This window comes from Phyllopteryx taeniolatus, chromosome 18, assembly GCF_024500385.1.
Source record: "Phyllopteryx taeniolatus isolate TA_2022b chromosome 18, UOR_Ptae_1.2, whole genome shotgun sequence".
In the NCBI taxonomy this organism is placed as follows: Eukaryota; Metazoa; Chordata; class Actinopteri; order Syngnathiformes; family Syngnathidae; genus Phyllopteryx; species Phyllopteryx taeniolatus.
The window spans coordinates 5853081-5875917 of record NC_084519.1 but is presented as its reverse complement, the minus strand read 5'-3'; the positions used below and the strand labels follow the sequence as shown (position 1 = coordinate 5875917).

The window sequence follows — 22837 nt, the reverse complement described above, 5'->3', positions numbered from 1 at the left end:
TTTTTTTTCCCCTTGTTTGGATTAGATTCCGTGGCGTGCAAAGGTGTGTTGCTGCCCGGGGCACACATTGTGCTGGTAATGCCCCTCGAAAAGCAATCGTCGGCAGGGCGGTGGTGGGTGCTGACAGACATTTTTGACCCTCGATACCTAATCGTTGATGGACCCGTTTATATGGACCCCTCCGACCGACCCCCCCCCCCCCCCCCCCCCCCCACCCCTTTGTATGCCACTGATTACATTTCAAAGATTTGAATCCCCCCTCATTGCTGCTCATTGTTTTTGTTTTTTATGTACTATGTGTGACAGTGTAGCTTGACGTAATCTGACAAACCGGCCCGTCTGGCACAGATAGATGAACAAAGATAACATCTTTTGTAGCAAATAAATCGTTTTCGGGCCAATTAAGTGAAATTGGATCATTTCCTGTGACTCTCCTGATCATCTCTTGGGGTACACTAATTGAGAATCTTTGCTCTACTAAAATGGATATGTACAAAATATTATAAATGTCTAAAACTTACTGTGTGTGTGTGTCTTGTTCTATAGACGACAGATGACATTGTGTCATCAGCCGAGTGCTCCAGTGACGACGAAGACCTGGAGGAGTGCGATTCCGGACACACAGGTGGGATGAGTGTGTCAAGTTGTGTTTCCCCCTAATTTTATTTGATTTATTGATTGATTTTTATTTTTGCTCCCGAGGAGCCTCTCCTCTTAGCATCATGTCCCATTGGAGCTTCAAGTGTAACTTAAACAGACGCCATAAAAAGCGGGCACTCTAGAGCCTTTTCACACAAGAATTTAGGAGGATTTTGTACAAAAAGTTGAGATGGTGGAACTTAAAATGCTTGACATTAATCCTTTCATTACTTTTAACTATACACTACAACGGAAGTCAGAGACGATCTATGCTAGATAAATATAATCTGTACCAGAGTCAAACTGTCACTGTCTTTTGTTGTAACATTCTCATCATGCAGGTGTAAAAATAAATTAACCCCTGCTATATAAATATATAAACCAAAAATTCTTATATTTCCAGGTCAATGGTTATCATTAAATTGTTCATCTTTGCCATTTCTCGTCCACCTTTTGACATCACAACAAAAAGAAACAGACAAAAGGGACTTATGGGATAGTCCTGTGTTTGTTTTGGTTTTATTAATCGGGTCACTTTTTATATAATTTCCTACTAAATTCTTGTGTGCGTTGTTTAGCATCTACATTCAGAACTTGTCGTTGGTAAATGAAGGCAGTGTATATGCTTTGCACATTGACAGTCAGGTAAAGTCACTCCTGTAAATCAATACAGAGGGCCTGATTCACTAAGATCCCAATTAGCGGGTTCTAATTGCGTGTTCATTCACTCTAACAAATTGGGTGCTATTGGCAGCAGGTGTAAAAGTGGTGGGGACTGCCATATTTAAAAGAGGGTATTTTTTGGTTGGAGATATTGCTCCTGGTTTTCTTTTCACCATGGACCATTTGGGAGAGCACCGCAAGCGTAAAATCAAGTTTGAAGTGCTTGAATTGAAGGCGTGAGTGGGAGACAAACAACTGTATAAAAGTCATGTTTTCTTTGATTTAACGCACCCTGAGTGCGTGGCAATTGCATATATGTGCCAATCCTGCATTAAATGTGATAACACAGTGCACTGAAATGACCCATACGCACAAAAAAGTTCAAAGGAATTTAGTCATAGGTGACACGGCATGACTCCTTTTTGTCACTTGCTCGAAGTCTGTCCTTCGATCATTCAGAAGCTCCAAAATTGGATTGCTGAATAGACGATATGTCGGGCATTTCAACAATCTTGACACGAGCGGTAAAGTTCTCCCCGCCGCCTTTCATTTTGCCTGCGCTATACGCTGGCACCACTTTGCGTGCTGGTTTGCAGACACGCTATTTATAGACCCTAATTGCTTTTCCATAATTTGTCTCAGGTCTGATAAGTCACATTGCGCGTGCTAAGTTTATGTATTGGCACAACGCGCAAAATGAACTGCGCTGCAATTTAGCACGTTTGGCAGACAATCCTGGCTGCGCCCGGTTTCGTAGCTTGCGTGCAAACTCAGGTTTGCGCACATTTGCACACCTTTAGTAAATCAGGCCCTTAAAATTCATAATTATTTCAACACGAAAGTTACACTTAGCTGTGGGGCCACACTGGTTGGTCGCTGACATGATGGCGTGTTGATGCTAATTTTGGTCTCTCAGCATTGGGTGGAGAGGCAGCTTTACTTGCTAAAGTACAAAATTAATATCAAGCCCCCATGTCACCCGCACTGATGCTTCAAAATGTATCCGTCCTCTCCTTGAGCTCCTCTTGCTGTGGTTGTGTCTCCTTTGACTGAGGATACATTTTGAGATTGTTTGGGGAACAAAGATGCTGTCAGCATAGACACCGTGGTATGTAGCAGACGAACTGCAACAGAGCCTCTTCCTCCCTTACCTCCTCCTCCTATTCCTCCTTCTCTTGTTTGTACCTCTGTTTCCTTTCGTTGGAGGTCTGCCTTACCTGAAACATTCTAATAGAGAACAGATATCCTCGAATTTCTGTGCACATTGTCTCTCTTCCCTCCTCCCGCTATACACATACAAACACACTTATTTATGCAAACATAAATATGCACACTGTAAATATAATCAGACAGAGTTGGAAAACAATGTGTTCATTGAAAAGGAGTCCTTATTTTGAGGAAGCTTGGGTTTGGTAGTTGTACTACTCAGTTATTTATTATTATTGTTATTTTGTTTATGTCATGTGTGTGCATGACTTACAGTAATGTTATGGCATAACAACAATATTTTGTTCCTTCTTTGGTTACACAGATATTGTAATGTATAGTACATCCTATATATCCTTGAAGTGTGTGTCATCGAGAGTTACGTGCAAACTCTAATTTGTACGCCATAGTCCATCACCAACCTTTTCTGACGCCAGTGTTGGCAAGACTACTTTGGAAGTGTATTTGGTTACAATTACAAGTTACCCTGTTGAAAATGTAATAGCAGTGTAACTACATCAATTACTTACTCAGTCATATCATTCATTATTTTTGAATACATTTTGATTACTTATCTTAATTTTGAATGAATGCATCAACAGGACCCTAGTTTCCTCTAAAAAAAAAAAAAAAGAAAAAAAAAGTGGATTAAAACCATAGATAATTATTTTGGAACTAACCACATACTTTCTACAAATAATAAAGTGATCACAAAACAGGATGAAATGTAATTAAATCATTGCAATTTGCTGCATTATATATGTGTACGGCATGTGGAAAGCATGATACAATGTTGACCTAATGGCAAATTTTGCACAATTTAGTCTAAATTATTAGGATGAAACTGTTCAAAAGTCATTTTTTGTGTGTGCTCAAAAGTTTAACTATACATTATGAGTCTTACCTTTTCAAAATCTCAGATCAACTAATAGATTCTACCACAATGTGGTAGAATTCAAGGTCATATTTGAAAAAAAAAATGTCTTGTTGGAGACTGTGGCAGAATGGCACATGAGAAGGTTAGGTTTAGGTTTAGGGTTAAAAAAAACAATCTGACCTTTTTCAGCAGTTTTTCAAATGTAACTAAAATTGTAATTCTAGAAATTTCCAAAATCAACTGTAATTTAACTACGCATTTTCAGATTCCAATTATGTAGATTTTGTAATTAAATCACATAACATTGTTACTGCACTTGATTACTCCCAAACACCGATGCAGTGGTAAAGTCATAATTACACTAAATGTTTGTATGTGAAACACTTCCCGACCATAACATAAATCAATCAGTCAAAAAGTAGTAAAAGTACGGCAGTAACCGAGCAGGCCTTCTTGTAGCACATGACAATGTGTTCTTACATTGTGAAAATTAGTTCACCGGACACCATTTGTGTGACCTCCAAATGTGGCATGAGATGGGCCCCCTGTGTTGGTTATGGCTCACTCACAGTATTATGACACTATCGCTCGCGTTAGTATTGTATCATGACTTGCGCTTCATTTCCCACCGCTACTGCGAAGACGAAATGTGTGGTGTCCTGACACCTGACGAGTGTTGCCATGACAATAACTGAGACAATTTTCATCCTTTTTAAAAGCTGATAAACAAGCTGGCTAACATTTTCAGACAGGCTCAATATTTCAATATTCGTCTTCCCCAAGAATGAAATTGTTAACAGCAGTACTCTCACTAATGCTAATATTGTTTTGCGCAAATACGCTTCCCGCCATGCATATTTCCATTTCCACACTTTGAACAGCAAACCCAAGTTTTCTCAAATGTGGACGTGTGTTTTGTGAATCAAACATTACACCCTCCCCTCATATACTGTAGTGGCTCACATACAGTACACACTCATATGTACCCGTATTGTACACTTCACCATGTTGACACAGAAATTCAGATCCTCATCCCTTGACTCACTTCCGGTCGTATGAGCAGCTGCATGATACGATGTTTGATTTATGTTGTTTTACGTTTGCTTTGGTCTTTCTCCTGTGATGCACACGTTGACATCTTCTCTGTCGATTGTGGCCCAGCAGCTGGGTTGCTTTTGATTATTTTTCTGTTTGTTTGTTACATTGTATTTGCTTTATTTTGGTGGGGATGTGACTGGGGCAATTTTTTATTTTGTTATAGTGGTTTTTTTTTTTTGGTGTCCTTCTTATCATCCGTCGTCCATCCTCCAAGCAAGGATAGAGCCGCTCCTCCTCCCGTTTTTGCCTCATCTTGTGCCGCATGAACCTTTGGTGGTTAGAAAATTCAAAGTTCTCCTCCTCATCAAGTTTGTGTTGATTTATTATTGTTTTCTGCCATATGGCTTTGAAACAAACACCCCCCCCCCCCCCCCATTTTCAATATAACTTTGGGAAATGAAGGGCAACAAAATCTTTTATTGCCATCATCATTTTGTTTTGCCTCATGCAGGCGACCCCATTCTGTCTGACGAAAGTTGTGTGTGAAAGAATGACTCCCCTCCCAAACCTCCATCCACATTCACACTTCTTTTGTCCCGCCTCTCTGCATATACTGTTTGAATGCAGATGGCATAAAAAGAGTTTTATTGCGACAAAGTATATCTGTTTTTCTATTCTATCTGTTGCTCCAAGTAGAAGGCATTTGTGGCATGTACCCTGTACTGGACTATAGTGCAGCTCTAGATACAAACAAACCTTCCCTCTTCTCCTCCCTACATGCCCCTGCTTCTGCATGCATATGATTAGCCTCCATTATCAGTGCTGCTTCTTCTCTGTCACCAATGAGTGTCCGCTAACTCCCCCCCCCCCCCCCCCCCAAGCAGGCTTGTGCAACATGTTGGCGTGTGTTTTCAAGGGGGACACAGCGGCAGGCCTGCTCCTCCCCTTTGAGATGTCTCACGTTGATGCTTGAACTTGTTGTCTCTGTCATAGTGATGTCTGTTTGTCCTGTCTGCTGTCGTATCGTTGTGTTGTCTGTCTTCTATAATAACTAATACCAACCCTTACCCTTTATCCCATGTGGGTTCCTCAAGAGAGCAAAGAATATGATTTCTACCCACTTGCACTATAAGTAGTGAGAACAACCTAAAACAACCGAGAGACTAAAGGAGAAAAATAGAAAATGTCCCTTGATGATGAATGTCATTGTCTGAAATTACAGCTTTGTAATGGCATTATTAGGTGTGAGAAATGCCTAGAAATTGTTTTTTAAAAAATAAATCAAAATATGGCAAGTTTTATGACGAAATGGCATGTTAAAATGACATATAACCTGGAGTGGAGAAAATGTGTAACTTAAATTAGTCAGTCAATGACCGAATACACTTTTTAGACTCAGCGACTGTGCTATAAGAGCAACAGGAATCACAGAGAAACTTCAAAAAATATACATTCTGAGTTAATGATGGCTGTCGGAGGAAAAGATGACATCTTGTAAGAATGTCTCGTCCTTGAATTAATTCGGAGGGGGGAAAATGGAGAGTTGAAAATGGAATAAGATCGTTCGTGTAAAGGAAGACCTACTTCCTCTTTGACTTCACTAGCTGAACTTTATCAGTGTCATGTGTACAAATATCAGCCAATCGTCAGCAGTCTGTCACTTTTTGAAGGTGATTTGAAGGCACCAATATAATCTTTATCCTTTCCTTTTATGGACGGTTGTTAATCAGCCTGAAACATGTGGGAGGTGAATGAATGTGCTTCAGCAGGTGTCTGAGCACAATGCACACAACCACAATAGGATTTCAAGTCCTCAAATTACTGACTCTCACAATTTTCAGGGTTGAAATCACATTGACTTGGTGAGTGCTGGCACTCCAGCTTTCAGCTTTCATGGTGTGCACACGTGGTAAAATCCCTTACTCGCGGTCAGGATTCATCTCCATTTGGATGGATCAGCAAATGCAGGATGGGAAAGGGAAGGGGTCTGCAGGAGAAGAAAGTGAAAAAGTGAAGAGAACATTTCTGCGACCTTTAAACTGCTGAGGCTGGTCAGTCAATCAAACATGCAGATTTATTTACTTATTATCTTTTCATAAGCCTGTAGGTACTCTCTAGGTAGTATAGGTATTTTTTTTTTTATCTTATAGGTATTTAAAAAATTTATTTTTTTACAAATATTTTCAAGGGTGATGAGCAAATGCCTGTAAAATTCAGCCGCCAAAATGCTCTTGCGCTGGAAAATGATCGGTTCTGCTACTCTTAAGGATTATTCTTTTCTTACTGATACAAGCGCTAGTGCTGAGATTGCACCCGACGTGTCTCTTTTTAAAAAGAGAAGGAGCTGTGTGTCAAGTGAAATCGAGAATTACAGTCTTTTCGCCGAGGCAGCGCTTTCATCCGTCCAATCTCCTCCATCTGGACAAGCGCGGAACACTAACAAAATTTGGGTAGGCAAGCAAAGCGCCGTGTTTACCAGGAAGATACGAAATGCTTGTGCTCGGGCTTAGCCAGGATTAAAGTGTTTACAAAACATCAAGGTCCTCTGCACTTATTCGAAGCCCTTTTGACTGCAGCGGCTTTCTTACAAGTAAATGTTTTGTGGACATAAAGTAAAACAAAGCAAACAGCAGAGTGCGAACATAGCCAAGTAAACAAGGGCACAGCAAGATCAATTTTGCCTCAAACAGAGACACTTTTGCCATGTTTGCACTGCGCCAGTATTGGCTCTACTATGCTGTACTCGCCTCGGTTAGTAGCGGTTGGTTTTTCATTCTAAAATAGTGCCGTGGGAAACTGAGAATACCACATCACATTGAATGTGTCAGTCAGAACAAGACGTGCAAACAACAAACAGTGCAGGAGGATCAGAGATTCCTATATTTCGACATATTTTTTGAGAGGAGACGAGCAAAGTGGAGACTGTGGAGATAATAATGTAGCAACCAGAGCAATGGTGCAACAGGGTAAGCTAACATTAGCGTGTATGTTTATTATTTTCTAGCCATGTATCCTTAAAGATTAAAGTGGCAAAGTGGCAATCTGGACGACCAATGAGTGAACAACAGTGGTATACATCACGCCTTCTGCTTGGCTGGCTTGGAAGCCCAACTGACCAGCTACGAATATTTTGGTTTCATAAATGGAAAAGCATCAACATTAAGTAGAAGCAGGGGGACCCGAGCAGTGGAAAAGTGTCATTGCTCTCTTAATGGGACGAGAAAGGATCAATATTACCAGAACTAGAAATGTACAGATAGTGTTCCATCACGTGTTTGTCCACCATTTTTGAAGTTGAGATCTGGAGGATAAGCTAGACTTGAATTTGTTTTCTCCGTGTAACCGTAATCAGTTCAAATCAGCTACTGTATTTTATAGATTTTATAATCTAGTTTGATGTGCTAAGTGAAATACTAAACATTGGCAACTTGGCAAGAATAGATCAACTTTGGATGCCGTGGCAAAGACACGATACAATGACGAAGTCGCCGTCATAAACGTCCACGATCCCTACACATTGAACTCAAATTGAGTATCGGACAAATGAGAATAAAGCTCAACATTCTATTTAAAACATCAGGAATTGGTTAATTATTTATATGTGTTGAATCTATACATAAAAGACCCTTTCCAAAAAAATACAATATCATGGAAAGGTTTATTTATTTCCATAATTCAATTGAAAAAGTTGAACTTTCATAGATTATAGATACAGGGCCCACAATTTAAACTATTTCAATTGTTTATTTGTTTGTTTATTTTTACATAATTTGGGCTTCCAGCTCATAAAACCCATGAAATCAGGAATTCAAAAAATGTGAATACTGTGAAGAAATCAGCCCAGATTTGACAGGCCATACATGTTTTATACTGAGTGTCTACTAAACTCAAAGCACCTGCACAGGTTTCCCCAGGTGTCATTAAATTGCTTCAGTTTGGTTCAATTGTCTCAGTTGGGTTCAATATGGGGAAAACTGCAGACTTGACAACTGGCCAGAAGACCATCATTGATACCCTCCATAGTGGTGGGTAAGACACAAACGTTCATAGCTAAGGAGGCTGGCTGTTCACAGAGTACTGTGTCCAAGCATATCAATGGAAAGTCATTTGGAAGGAGAAAATGTGGCAGGAGAAGATGCGCCAGCAAAAGAGATGGCCGTGGGCTTCAGCGGATTATCAGAGTGGAATGAGGCAGGAGTCACAGCTTCAGAAACCACCACATTCAGACACATCCGGGAGATGGGCAACCGTCGGGTTCCTCGGGTCAAGCCACTTCTGAGCCTGAGCCAATGTAGGAAGCATCTCAACTCGGCCAAGGAGAAGAAGAACTGGACTGTTGGCCAGTGGTCTATGGTCCTCTATTCCGCCGAAAGTAAAGTATGCCTTTCATTCGGGAATCAAGGTCCAAGGGTTTGGAGGAAGACGGATGAAGAACAGAACCCAAGCTGCTTAAGGTCCAGTGTCAAATATCCAGTCAGTCATGATTTGGGGTGCAATGTCCAGTGCAGGGGTTGGTAAACTGCTTTCTTAAATCCAAGGTCACCGCAACAGTCTACCAGAATGTTTTAGAGGACTTCATGATTCCATCTGCTGAGGATCTGTATGGAGATTCAGATTTCATCTTCCAGCAGGAACTGGCCCCTACCCATACTGCCAGAAGCACCAAAACCAGGTTTGATGCCAATGCATTCACACTGCTTGACTGGCCAGCCAACTCGCCAGATCTAAACCACATCAAGAATCTATGGGGTATTATCAAGAGGATCACGAGGGCCACCAGATCCAAAAACCAAGAAGAACTGACAGCAAGCATCAAGGAAATCTGGGCTTCCATAACTCAATTCCACGGCGCATCGAGGCCCAACCAAGTATTGAAGATTAACATATCGTTTTGAAAGTACCATATTTTGATTGATTTAATGCGACCCTAATATCTTTCTTTTTTCCTACAAAAATTGAGAAGTAAATAGTGATTTCTTCACAGTATTCCAATTTTTTGAATTCCTGATTTTGTGGGTTTTATAAGCCGGAAGCCCAAATTATGTAGAAATAAATACATACTTGAACTGGTTTAGATTGTGGGCCCTGAATCTATAATCTATGAAAGTTTACCTTTTTGAATGGAATTCTGAAAATAAATAAACCTTCCCATGATATTCAAATTATTTGGAAAGGGTCTGTAGTTTTGTGGAAACTGGTACGTAGCAACTATGAAAATGAGTTGGTTTGATGTTGATTGAATAGGAATACGATATTGTCAACTTGACAGCACGTTAAACTCGATTCATTGGAAACGATATTTTTGTACGTGTTAGAGAAGTCAGAGTACGCAACCAGACAAGATTGGCATATTGCGTTGTTTCATTTTTGCGCTGAAGGTTGTTTCAGGTTGTGTAGTCATTTATATGCCACAGGGTGTGATAACTGTAATTTTTGGGTGCGCCACAAGAATAAGTCAACGAGAGAATAGCAGCTGCCAGTGACAATTGTCAATGTTCAAATGTGGTCCCCAGTCAACATTGTTCTCACCATACAACCCGTAAAGGAAATGTTTCAACACTTACTGAACAGCGTACTGAATTTTATAAAGGCCACGATCTCTCCCAACTTTTTTCCTGGACAAATGTTCCAATGGCAAACCTCAAAAGAAATCCCCAACTCGCCACATAGTCCCCTCTTGTGGAACTCATTCCCAATACTGTTTATCTGTCATACGAAGGCTGTTGGTTGCTCCTGAACGAATCATTATCAGTCTACTTGTGCCCTTTTCTGGGTACAAAAATGGGACAAAATGTTGGTTATACATCACACGTGGTGCGCCTTGATCCCTTGTTGGATTGCTTACCAATGCTTCCTTTGCCTGAGAAAACATCCTGCAGCCCTTGGTGACAGTCATCCCTCTTAAACCTCTTCCCCTACGTAACCCCAGCTTGTTGCAGTGTTATTATGTTATCTTACTCTCCCTAAATGCAACTTACTTGAGCATGCCTTAACCCAATGTCTAATAAAGGAATTCAAAAAGCAGCAACAATTCAATAGAACATGTTCCTCTCCTTTCTGACGTACATCCAGATTGCACGCCCTTGTCCTGTGTTTAAGATACGAACAAGAGAAATACATTTCACTAATAATAACGTGCTTATTATTAGTTAAAGGAAGGTGGTGACACTTTACCTTTAATCCGTCCCTCCTCTCTCTTTTGTCTGCCTCAGTGTGTGCTTTCTGGTTGTTCATCTTTGGTATAGTGTGACAAATTTAATGCCTTTCTTGCTTGCATATAATCTGTTTTATGTTTTGTCCTTAGGACACATATATGTTCTCAAGCATATATGTGCACCTCGATTCTTCTTTCTGAAAATGTAAAGATTTGAAATATCTGATAATTTGCTAAGAATGATTACTGACAATGTTTTTTTATGATTGTTTTCCCAATTAGACTGAAGCTTCCTCTTTTCTCTGTGAATCCACAACAAAAACGAAGCGAGTTTGAAATTGTAAAAAAAAAGAAGAAGAATTGGAAATGGACGCACAGAGGAAAAAAGCGAAGGCGCATCCAAAGTTAGAGCCGCTATCTGTGCAAACTGTTTAAATGCTGATCTCTACTATTTTCCTGTCACTTGATGCCTATCTGAGATTGCAATTGGAATGTAACGACTTGGTGGCTTTGGTGCATGGCAAAGAAGTTGCAGCTTAGGGTTTGTAAAACTGTCAGTGTTGAGAGTGCTGTTCTCTTTTGTAGATGGGCATGTATATGCTCATTGTTTGTATATCCCCATCCCTTCCTTACAGCCAAAAGCTCTAATGCCGCCCGACCGCTTCGTGCCGCCTTTACATGGACATGGCAACTGATGTACACGTTCACCTCCATCTCTATCATTTCATTCCTAGTATGTTCATAGGTCCCAGCCCTGTCTCGCACCCCACTCCCAAATCCTTTACGTAGAGATTCTAAGATATGTACAGTCATCCTTTTTGTTCATAGCTAATGAACAAGGTAGCAAGAGTTATAAAAAGAGACATCTAATCTAATGAGGCTGTACATATTCATGAAAATAAACTATAAAGGGAAGAATTAGAGCTAAATGATTTTTCTACAAAAAGATATTTAAAAAAAAAAAGAGAATGGTGACATTTGTTTTTCATGATGTGTGGATGTGTATGTGTCGTTGCCTCCCTGTACCACCCTGTCTAAAATGAGAAATATATACAAAATAATCAGTCTTGAGAAGTAATCTATAACTTGTCCAAAGGCATTCTTACACAACTTTCTTTTATAAACTTATTTTTTTTTCTTCCTGCCAAAATCATGCGGGCAATTTGTTGATGTAAGTTGACAAAACTGATGGTATGCTTTCTTCCTTTCAAAACTGTCTCTTGTAGGCTTTTATGATTTATTATTTTCTTTGTCGTCGTTTCTCTCTTTCCGAGCTGGCTTTGTTTTCTCTACTTAATTATTACTGATCCCTTTCTGGATATCTCTATCTGTGGCTTTACTTTGTGAATGTTTGAACAATGTTTGCTCTAACTAAACTTGTTTGCAATGCCTTCATTCTTTTGGTTTTGTTATTTTATTGCTTTCCTTCGTTTCTGTTGCCTTTTTTTCCACATTACTGTTCCATGAGGTTTGCATCTGTTACTTAGTGCCCTGTTCGTGAGCCTTTGCAATGTACAAACAAGCCACTCTGGCAAGAGGATGAGTAGCTTCAATGCACATCTGAATGTTTGAAGACTTAACCTTTTTCTAGTCAAGAATTAAGGACAGTGGAACATCCTGAGGTCTATTCTGGGATGCTGGTTGTGTCTATGGAAAAATCCTTGTTTTCCTTGGAAATAATGGAAAATAGAATTCTTCGGTTCCAGGTTGAAACTCACCATTATAAAACATTTCTTATCTACTGTTTACTGGCAAGGTTTAAATAAAATTTTAACAGCTTTTGAAACGTGTCCTCAGTGTGCAGATGCGTCAAGTCTGGGGTGTCAAACTGAGTATAGTTTAGGGGACACAGCCTACTTTGATGTCAAGTGGTCTTAACCAGTGATATGATAGCATCATTAATATACACAAATAACAATAAATTGCTGTTTTTACAAGTAGTAAGCGTGAATCATGACCTTTTTTCAAAACATTAATAATGTCATATTTCTTATTTCATATAAGAAAAACAGTAATTTGTTTTTTTTTATTATTTATTCTGTATGAAATAAAGCCAATAAAAGTAATTGAATCAAAATACTGTGCTTATGACTGAAGGCATGTTTGGAGGTTCAGCAATTAAAGGATAGATTAGCAATGCCCTAGCTTCCTTGCAACACGGACTGGGCGAGTCACTAAGTAAGACACTCAGTCCTAACTCAAAAACACAAAGGACAAGAGTCATTTGCAGATGCCTCAAGCCCTTCACACCAGTGTGCAAAGAAGCTTCATGTTCACAAAAACACTTGAAGTTGGATTATTTGATATTTTCTGAACCAAGGTCTCATTAGATTTTCTTGGGTCTTGCGGAATTTTTGATTTTGATTTTTTTTTGCATACAAATATTTGTCAAATTCCTAATTGTATGACATCAGGGGATTTTGACTTTGGAAGTTCCACTGTATTATAAATATCCAGAAGAAAATGTGAAATTGTAGAGTAACTTTCTTGAAAAGCCACTACAAGCTGTTGCAGCTTTGGGACGTCGCTATGACGACAAGAAAACATTCAGGTGTCATTGAACTGCCGTATGACTTTGTGCCATTGTGGTATCTGTAGGAGTCAAAAGGCAAGAGGCCAGGCCAAATAGGGGAGCCCACCAATGTAGAGGAGGGGGGGAGAAAGTTCCATTTTTCACCATTCGTTTTGCTTGTGCGCGACATAGTGTCAGTTTTTAGTTTTTTGAGAGGCTTGTATCATTTCTGTAAAGCCAAACTTCCAAGCAATCTTTTATTTGGTGATTGTTTTTACAGTATTTGTGTGGAAGCAAGGTTAGCATATGTTTTTGTTTGTTTTTACATCTTCTTTTGTAACCTTGACATATGAGGAAATGAAACAAGCCTCTTGAAAACCCTTCAAGTGGCAGATGAGGCAGCTCCTTTCGATGGATTATAAGGCACTTTTCTTTTTTTTTTTAAGATGAATGGCAAACCGTGCCAATCCTCCCACTTGTCAATTTATTGGAAATGTAAATGCAGACGATAAGAATGCAAAAGCACCCAAAATGCAAACATTCCTTACAAGTGAGACTTTTAATCAACCAAGAGATTGTTCCTGTTTCTAGATAGGTGCTGTTGGGATCACCAAAACTAAGATCAGCAGTTCAGCTCTTTCAGTGATTACACAACATCCATTCATTTAGACGGCGAATGAAAGGAAGTACATTTTGAGTTTCTATGGACGTTTCATTTAATAATTGACAAGTGAGGGGCAAAGCTGACCGTGAAGCAAACCAAAGTCCAGTTGTGAGGATCCTTTGAGTAGTTAGTGCATGGAGTCAGTTTTCTTGTGGCTCCCCCTCGTGCATCCCTTCAAGCCTTTTGATACAACACATACCTTACTAATGGCTGTTCCTCTTGTTTGGTTCTAATTGTTCTTATTTTTGGACTGCTACTGTCTTTTCTGTTTCTTAATTTCTCTTTTCTGGTTTTCAGTTGATTTCTTCCCTACGTTGAGCTTTGCCTTTTGCGTTCTTTGGTCATCCATTTTTTGGGTTGCTCCTTTGGTGCCGGAAGTCGTTCTGCCACCTCACGAGCATCTCTTTCTCTCTGTCACTTTCCAGGAGGGGAGCTAGTCATCCCCATATTAGTGGAGGATCCCATAGACATCCCTTCTGTATCCACCCGTTCTTCTTTCATCTCCCTTCCCCCAACCCTCCACCCCCTCCTCACCATTATTGAGCCCACCAAAGAATCCTTGGCCATGGCCACTGAGGCGGGGGTACCTTGCTTGTCGGACCGAGGCGGCGATGATTGTGATGATGGTGGTGATGATGATGGTGATGATGATGATGATGGCATGCTGATTTCGGGGTTTGGCTCTGGCGAAGCGTTCGACTCTCGCCTGCCCCCGACTGACGATGAAGATTTTGACAACACCTTCTCCCTGGTAACAGATAAGATCTTGACCACATCAACCTATGACGGCGGCTACAAAGCCCTCGCACCCAAGTGGGAGGCCAAGGACTTGAGGCCTAGCAAAGCCTCTGAGGCAGGTAGGACTACACCCACCTTGCCTCTACCCAACCCTCGTGGCACGCCAGCTGCGGCGGGCCCCTCGGCCACGCTTCCCAAGCTGCCCGCTGGGAAAATGAACAACCGCGAGGTAAAACCCCCGCAGCCGGACATAGTCCTGCTTCCTCTCCCCACATCCTTCGATCTGGACGGCACCAAGCCGCGGGGTCCTTACATCACCTCGCCCATGCTGCGCACGGTGCCCGCCGCCTTACCCACAGTGCCCGGCGTGGTGCGGCGAGTACCGCCGGGGGCTTCGGAGGTAATACGGGAATCGAGCAGCACCACGGGCATGGTGGTGGGCATTGTCTCAGCTGCCGCCCTCTGCATCCTCATCCTCCTCTACGCCATGTACAAGTACAGGAACAGGGACGAGGGGTCCTACCAGGTGGACGAGACGCGCAACTACATCAGCAACTCTGCGCAAACCAACGGCGCCGTGGTGAAAGATAAAACGCCCACCAGCGGCGCCGCAAACAAGAGACCCAAAGACAAGGACAAGGAATATTATGTATAGAAATCAAGTCATTTCCCAACACAAAGAAAACAAACTTGTTAGAAACAAATATAGAAACATTTTGACAGTACCATATTGGCAACTGTGATCTCTCTTGAACTCAACACTTTCTGAGTCACTGGAACATGTCCACAGAAAAAAGCAACAAACACAAGACTTGACATGTGTGAAAGCACACTTACTATTGTAAGAGTTCTGGAGAGAGAAGGCACATCTTCATTGGGACTCCACATGGACCTTTTGAAGGAGTTCCGGCTCGAGAATTTGGGAAGTGTGGAAAACATCTCTCTCGCGTCCACACGACCCCAAGTGACTGTCCGAGGTTCGCGTGTGCTGATCCGTCGGAGTACTGACGACCCCCGACCTTGTCCGTTGTAACCCTGTAAAATACGATCGCTGTCGTTTCGGCCATTCGGAGCTTGCATGCGAGGTGTACGTGATGGCATCTGTGTAGTGGAGGGACCTCAAGGAACGCAGTTTGGGGGTTAGGATATGTAGCTTTCATAGACGTGGTTGAAGTACAGAAATTACGTCCTTTGGTTTTTTTTTTTTTTTTTTTCTTTATTTATTTATTTAATCAATCAATGTAGGCATTGTATGTTGAAAGATGGCAGCACACAACACTGTGACCACCCAGTAGGATGTGATACATCAAAGCATCTCTCGCTCCTTCCTGTCCGCTTCATTGTTGACCGGAAACCTCAAGGAGGGAAACCATTATTTATTTATTCTTCCTATTTTTCAATAGTGAATAAAGTCATCATTATTAGCTGAAATTATGTTAAGCATATCGCTGATAATTTTGTCAAAAAAGCAAAGTGTATATTTTATGACAAGCTGCTGGTGAATTGAAAGTTTCTTGGTTTTTTTTGGTTTAAACTCCCTACTGTAGCAACAGATTGAAAATATTCTTCTTTTGCCAGAACTGCCTGGAGACAAAGACAACTTGTCTCACTTGGTTTTTCTCTTAGTGAATTTTTGACTGTGCTGAAACTGTCACTCTGTGGACTGTTTTGATGATTTTCACATTATGTATGTATTTATTGATCTTTTTTTTTTTTATCAGAAACTGAAAAAAAAAAAAGTTAAAATGAGGACGATGATGATGATTTGATTCTGATGGATTTGGAAATGTATTGCCAGCAACTTACTTGACTTTCAGTTTCGTACCTTCCTTGGTTCATAAGCGTGACACCATTCTTTCTGTCGGCTCAGCATTTTGTATTTGATTTCTTATGCTCTTTATTGTTGTAGCTTAATTTCATTGCATTTCTATGATGTTGAATATTGTTTTTACTCCATTTAGTTTTTGCTGAATTTATCCATTCTCATTCATTTGGAAATATTTCAATGTTCACTTTGATTTTTTTGTGTTAGTACTTGACTCGTCTTCTGCTCCTATGACTCAGAACCCTGAAATTAAAAAAAAAAAAAAAAAATGTTGTTCCCAAACTTTTTTCGATTGTGTGTCCACCTGTGGCTGTGTCATTCTAGTGGGGAGACGGAGATGCGCTGATACCACCTCTGCTAGCAACTATTCACCAAAACACAATTTCTCAACCACTTTCCAACACTTCTATGATTTCCTTTTAGAGCAAGCAGCAGTCACATTTCCATATAAATGAAATGCGTAGCTGAGTAGCTATCATTTACCTATAGATGATTATGTAAATGTATACACTGTTCATCCATGCGGAAAGAGGAAAACGAGACGGGGTGAGAAAATATTTACTGGAGGCTCCACACCAGTAGCGGATGGCCTTTTTGAGTGCACATGAGCAGCTTATGTGCCCCTTCTTCCCCGCTGTTTTTCACATGGTTCATATTTTTCTTTTGTCCAAATGGCCCTTTATGGACCTGGTCATTAACTTGCAAAAGCGCATTGTTATAGGATATCAGAGCGGCACGTGTGGTTCTTTTCAGCTTACGCTCTGAGTCCGTGTTAGCTCATTCGTCCTGCCGCTGGCTATGGGAACGAGGAGGCCAGCGTGGCTCATCATCATTCACTTTGATACAGTTTTCATTGAAGAAACAATTGGGTTTCGACTTCAGCGCAGTGGAACTTCGGTGGTTGAACCGATGGCCGACCAGTTCAGATTTGGGGAAATGGAGGAATGGAAGAAAATTGGTTTCAGCTTCAAACTGTCACCACAATACATTTTTTACCAACTGTATAGTAAAAGCAATTTTTGTAACTGTCATGCGAGTGTGAAAATACGTTAATCACAGTTGAAAATGTAAAAAAAAAATATATATATATTGAACATGGGCCTGTGCATCTGCATCATCTCACTTTTTAACATTCTCGTCGGTATAAAAAGAAGTAAACCATTATTAAGAGCACCTACATCGGAAATGACTGCACAAGCATTTGGAGTGTTGTGCTACCCGAAAGTGTTGCTAGAATTTCAATTGTGCGCCATGAGGCAGTTCAACATTCAATTATCGGTGAAGCAAGCTCAGATGAATCCTATCTAATGATATTTCAACAATTTGCTTTAGTTGGAGCTTTTTGGTGGTTAATGCAGAAGAAAAGAGGATTCCTTGTGAAATTGACTTGAGCTACTTTGCTAAATGAAAATGCATTTTTTTGGATAGTGCTTGTGTGTGGATCGTGTGTGAACTGGAGTCTAGCCTAGCTGACTTTGGGTGAGAGGCAACCCAAGAGTCGCCGCCATGCAAATATACAGGAGACAAACAACCATTGAGACTCTCGTTCATTTGTGGACCATTTAGAGTCTTCAGTTGCTCTTGAGAAGAATGTGGGAGGAAAGCAGAGTGTCTGAGAAAACCCACACGTGCATGGGGAGAACATGCAAACTCCATACAGCCGAGACTCAGAGCAGCTGAGCGTATGGGCGTTCTTAAAAGTAAACAAAGCATTATTATTAGAATTGTTCTTTTGCCTAGCTTGTAACAAAACGTGTCGGTTTGAGTCGCTTCTATCCGTTTGTTTATTTCTTTGAACTGGTCATTTATTTATGTGGCTGTGTACATGCGTCCGCCAATGCCTCTGGACACACGTTTCTGGGGTTTTGCAACATCATATACCCTCCTGACATTTCCTCACTGCAAAGTGCTGATGGTAAGATTTTGTTTCCTTATTTTATTTCTTCATAACACTTTATTTGGACCAATAATTGTGTATGCGCGCGCGCATAGAACATTTGTTCTATTTTGAACCAGTCATTTTATTATGTACAGCACTTTGTGCTGCATTTCCCATGCACCAAAAAGGCTACAGTATAATACATTTCTGATTCTTTGACGATTCGAACCCAGAGCCTCTCGACCACGAGGCAGCTGCGTTAACAAGTAGCACCTTGCAGCCCCTAAATGAAAATCAATAGCGGTAAATGTGCTTTTGATGGTGTTTTAGCAGTGGCAAGAAGACTATGATCGAGTTAGTTGCTTTGTTTTCACTCGTAATGCTTAACATGACAATAGATGTGTCCTGGCTGGTCCACCATGGCAATGACAAAGACACCATTGTCCTTATTACAAGCTAGTCTACCAGCAATATCCTTTAAAGCAGTAACCTTGAAGTTTGTATTTGAAATCTTGAATCTTTTGGGACTCCAGTCATCATGGATCATTTCTGATTCACCTTGTATCCTGTGCATACGAAGTTATAGGCAAATAGACCACACGATGAAATGAAGTCACCCGACTTATGATCGGATTCTCTGACATTGGTGGTTTTTAACATGTTCAATTGAACATGAAGGAATGAAATGAATTGATTTATGGGGTCAAGCTGATCTAACACAACCACGCGAACATACGAAATTCAAGGGCTTTGTCATTAAATGAGATGGCAAATATATCATTCATCAAAAGAAAACAAGTCAGGTGTTTGTTTATGTGACTTTTAAAAGTGAATTCCTGATGCTCATGTGACAACTGTAATGCCCTTGCCCTTGCAAGTGGCCAAATCTTTGTTCACATCAGCATTTATCAAGTGTACTCTTTACGAGGCCCATTTCTACCACTCCATCTTGCAGTAAGACATACTGTAGATAACAATATGTCGACATTTTCCCTGGATGCCACAATTTGGCGGTGTTATTTAAATTCCTAAGTGTTATTTGTTTTTATTTTTGGCTTTTTTTACAGTATAAAGGTAGAGAGCATTAATGAAGCATCTTCTGCAGAATAGTAACTAAAATACCTCAACAATACATTCTTATCGCTCCTGATCTCCACTTAGAAGTTGCTCGGCAGCAGTAAATTCATATACTTGTTGGTGTGGCACCGGTTTTCTTTTTGCCAAAATCCAGGTAATTCCAAACGTTTGTCATCATTTTCCTTGCAACTGTAGACCGATTACCTAGAGTTAATGCTAGCAAAGACTCCTAAGAAACTCCAGTTAGCACTGCCCAAGCCTTATTAACTTCGCATATGCGAAAGGAGCTTGGGGCAAACCCACAACAGTTGTTCAGAAAGTCAGTGTTGGATTTAAGTGGATGGCGAATGGTGGCAGCGATGGTGGGAATGGGTCCAGAAAGTCGACAAAATGGAAGCAAGGTGAGCGGCGGGTCGGCCGTACGGCAAACGCACATCGCCAATGTTTAAAAGCCGAATAGCTTCAAAGCGAATGGAGAGCTGTGCCAGCATTCACTACAATGTACAACGGTGATTCATAGATCCCATCCATCCTGTTCCTACTGATTGGATAATTCCTAATTAAGCCCATTGCCGCACCAACAATTACACCCGATAATGGCTTTTCTAAACAGATGTTTTGTTTGTGCAGGTGATTAGACTAGGGCAACCTAAAACACATTTAGAGATCCCTTTATGCATTCAAAACCGAAAGCTAATGAAGTGCTTTCTTTTTTCATTTCAGAGTGGTACCGATGCTTCAGGGTCAATTATTTGGCGCTTACACTAAAATACAGTGCTAACGCACAGTGGAGGCTTTCTGGAACATCGTGTTCTACCACATTGCACTGAAGTCAACTGAGGAGCATACATCACAATTGATATCTCCCTTCCTCAACATACTTGCAGTATACATTTTCTTTCACCTCGGAGGCACTAAAGCGAATCATCTATGAAGGGGGAATGTGATGAGCTCCGCTTGGACAGTAACGTATGAGTAATCATTTGAAATGTGTCTCAGTGGTCGTGCACGGTGAATGAGGTGTGGATTTCTGCCAAAGAGCAGCAGTGGTCTCCTCGTGGGCACATTGCTACCTAGGGAACAGCTCTGACTGGTCTTTTTAGATCTGGAGGGTTTAACGCTGCTCACGGCTCTTCTGTAAAGTGCATCTGCTGAGTGGGGTTTTTTTTTTTTTTTTAATCTGGAGTGGATAATCGATGAGCGTTTGGAAAAAATCAGCTTCCCCTCTGGAGGATCTGTAGCATTTCGTTGATGTGGGCCAAGGAGATGGGTGCACTTTTATACCGTATGTATTGCATCTACCCCCCACAGGTGGTGAAAGTACTCGCACTCAGAACTGAAGTACAAATGATTGTGTTTAAAAAATAAAAATAAAAAAAAAAGGCTGGTGAAAGTAGACAGTAAAGAAAAAACTGAAAAATACTCTGAAATATACAAAAATGAATTTCAAAGTCAATTTTATAAAATATCCGTTTTTCTAACAAGGTAAAAAACTTAGCTTTGATTAACTTACATAGTGCTCGCACTAAGAAGAAGAAAACAATCATCTTACGTGTTGCATGTTGTTGTTTAAGAGGTAGCCAGCAACTAAACGCGTTCGCATAGTTTTGCTCATGTAAACGCAGTGCAAAAAAAAATCTAAAGGAGCTTGTGATAACAACTGAAAACAAATTACTCGTGTTTTTTCAGATTAGATGTTTGAACGGCAGAAGGTTTTTAGGCAGACACGAGAGAGAACGCATTTACCAAATGTAGAAAAAGTAACAACTTGTCAGAAAAAATAAATACTCAAGTGCAGATCCCTGAAAGTCCTGTAATGAAGTATTTGTACTTTGTCACTTTCCACCACTGTCCGCCCCGCAAAATGGCGAGTGGTGCCGAAACTTGCGCGAGGATGTTTATGCGCGCTACATCTGCTACCAAAGGAGTCGGTCGGCCCTGCTTGACAGTGTGAGTGGATCCAGTGGGAATTCCAATGAAGTAGCAGCGGCAGCGGCAGCGGCAGCAGCTTTGCTCCCCCCAGGGTACCGACACAGACCACAAGTTGATCCCTGCTCTGCCTGTACACACCAGAAGGGACACAAGCCCAGATGGATTGTGGGAGTGTAGGAAGGGAAGTTAAGTGAACCACTGAGCTGGTGGCAGTTGACTGCAGTAAAGGCAGCTGTAAATTACAATGTTTGGAATTATAATAGAACGCATTTATTCCAAAAGCCACAAATCCATTCATTTCTATGCTACTGCTTATCCTGTTCAGGGTCACAGGTGAGCTGACTTCAGGCGAAAAGCAGACTAAACCCTGTGGATGGATGGCCAGTCAGTCTCAAGGAACATGTAGAGACCGACAACCATTCGCACCGTCACTGAAGTGGGAACTGAACTGAAACCAATGAATAGACAAATCTGTGGAAATGATTACAAAGGAGAAGCAGCTATTGAAACTACAGCGGAACCTCGAATGGACTAATAGGAGTGTGGGGGGGGGGGTCGTCCTATATAGCCGATCGTCCGTGACATCGAAGCACTTTCTTTTTTCTTTTTTCATTTTTGACGCCATATGCACCCATATTACTGTAGAGTACAAATTGTTTTGTAGTGTTTTTGTCATGGCCCAGAATGCCCAATACAATACTACATTATTGTAACTAAATATTTTACAAAAGCTTGAAAATGTTTGAAAGATTCAGATTTGATTCAAACTTACCACGCCACACGGCGCGCTTGGTCATATTGACATTGTTGACGTACAGTACTCGTCATAGTAATGAGCCGCGAGGAATTAATCCGCTGCCAATGGCGAACGGCTTAACAAACAACAACAACAAAAGTCCCATTCTCTGCCTGCATTGCGCCACTAAACAACAGTGGCCAATTCTGGAACTAACAGACTTTGTCAACGGCAGTTGAAGTGATAAATGTCAACTATTTTTGGATACATTGTTCAGTCCCGATGGTCCATTTTGGTTATATTGGGCCCGTTTTATCGAGGTTCCACTATATGTGATATTTCACTCCTCTCTTTATCCAACGCTGTCGTCCCCTTGCGTCATCAATTGATGGTGCTATGAACGAATTGACGCACGTGAGTATCTTCCAGACTTAATCCTGCCGTTTGACTGAATGCGCATATCCGATTTTGTTTCGTTCAACCGTGATGCTTTTTCTTCGAGGAGTAAACATTTTCCGGGGGTTTATTGAACAGAACCTATCGAATCAACAGCATTTGCATTTGTGAAACACACAAATGCAACGTGAACGTAAAAACTTTGATAACCACTGAGTACAAAGAACAAATCTGATTAACAGATCCCATCAATTTCATTTGTAGTGATTTCTTTCAATTGAAAAGATGTTGTGAAAGCACTGTATAATTGGGAATGATTTGCTGTTGAAAGAGTTTGGGTTTAAAAGAGCTGCAAAAGCATTTGCCTGTACTCGTATCACCATGGCAAAGCCAGATCACCTATTTAGTGTTCTACAGTGGTGGTGGACCAGTCAGGACACCTTACATGTTGCTGTACACTAGTTGGAGTGAGCGCTTGTTCCAGCACGTAATCCAGCCAAG

The 22837-nt window shown here is 40.9% G+C and overlaps 1 protein-coding gene across 15 annotated transcripts in view; it reads left to right on the top strand.

Moving 5' to 3' along the window:
- Positions 1 to 22837, top strand: part of nrxn3b (neurexin 3b) — a 290616-nt gene that overhangs the window by 263551 nt on the left and 4228 nt on the right. For 10 of the 15 annotated variants that reach the window (XM_061754814.1, XM_061754815.1, XM_061754818.1 and 7 more), the window contains 2 exons: positions 547 to 625; positions 14179 to 16208. In XM_061754814.1, coding sequence (XP_061610798.1) covers positions 547 to 625; positions 14179 to 15146 — 1047 coding nt within the window. In that variant the 3' untranslated portion in view covers positions 15147 to 16208. Of the gene's footprint in view, positions 1 to 546; positions 626 to 10859; positions 11749 to 14178; positions 16209 to 22837 lie in introns of those variants that run through there. The other 5 variants (XR_009785543.1, XR_009785542.1, XR_009785544.1 and 2 more) reach the window with 4 other exon arrangements.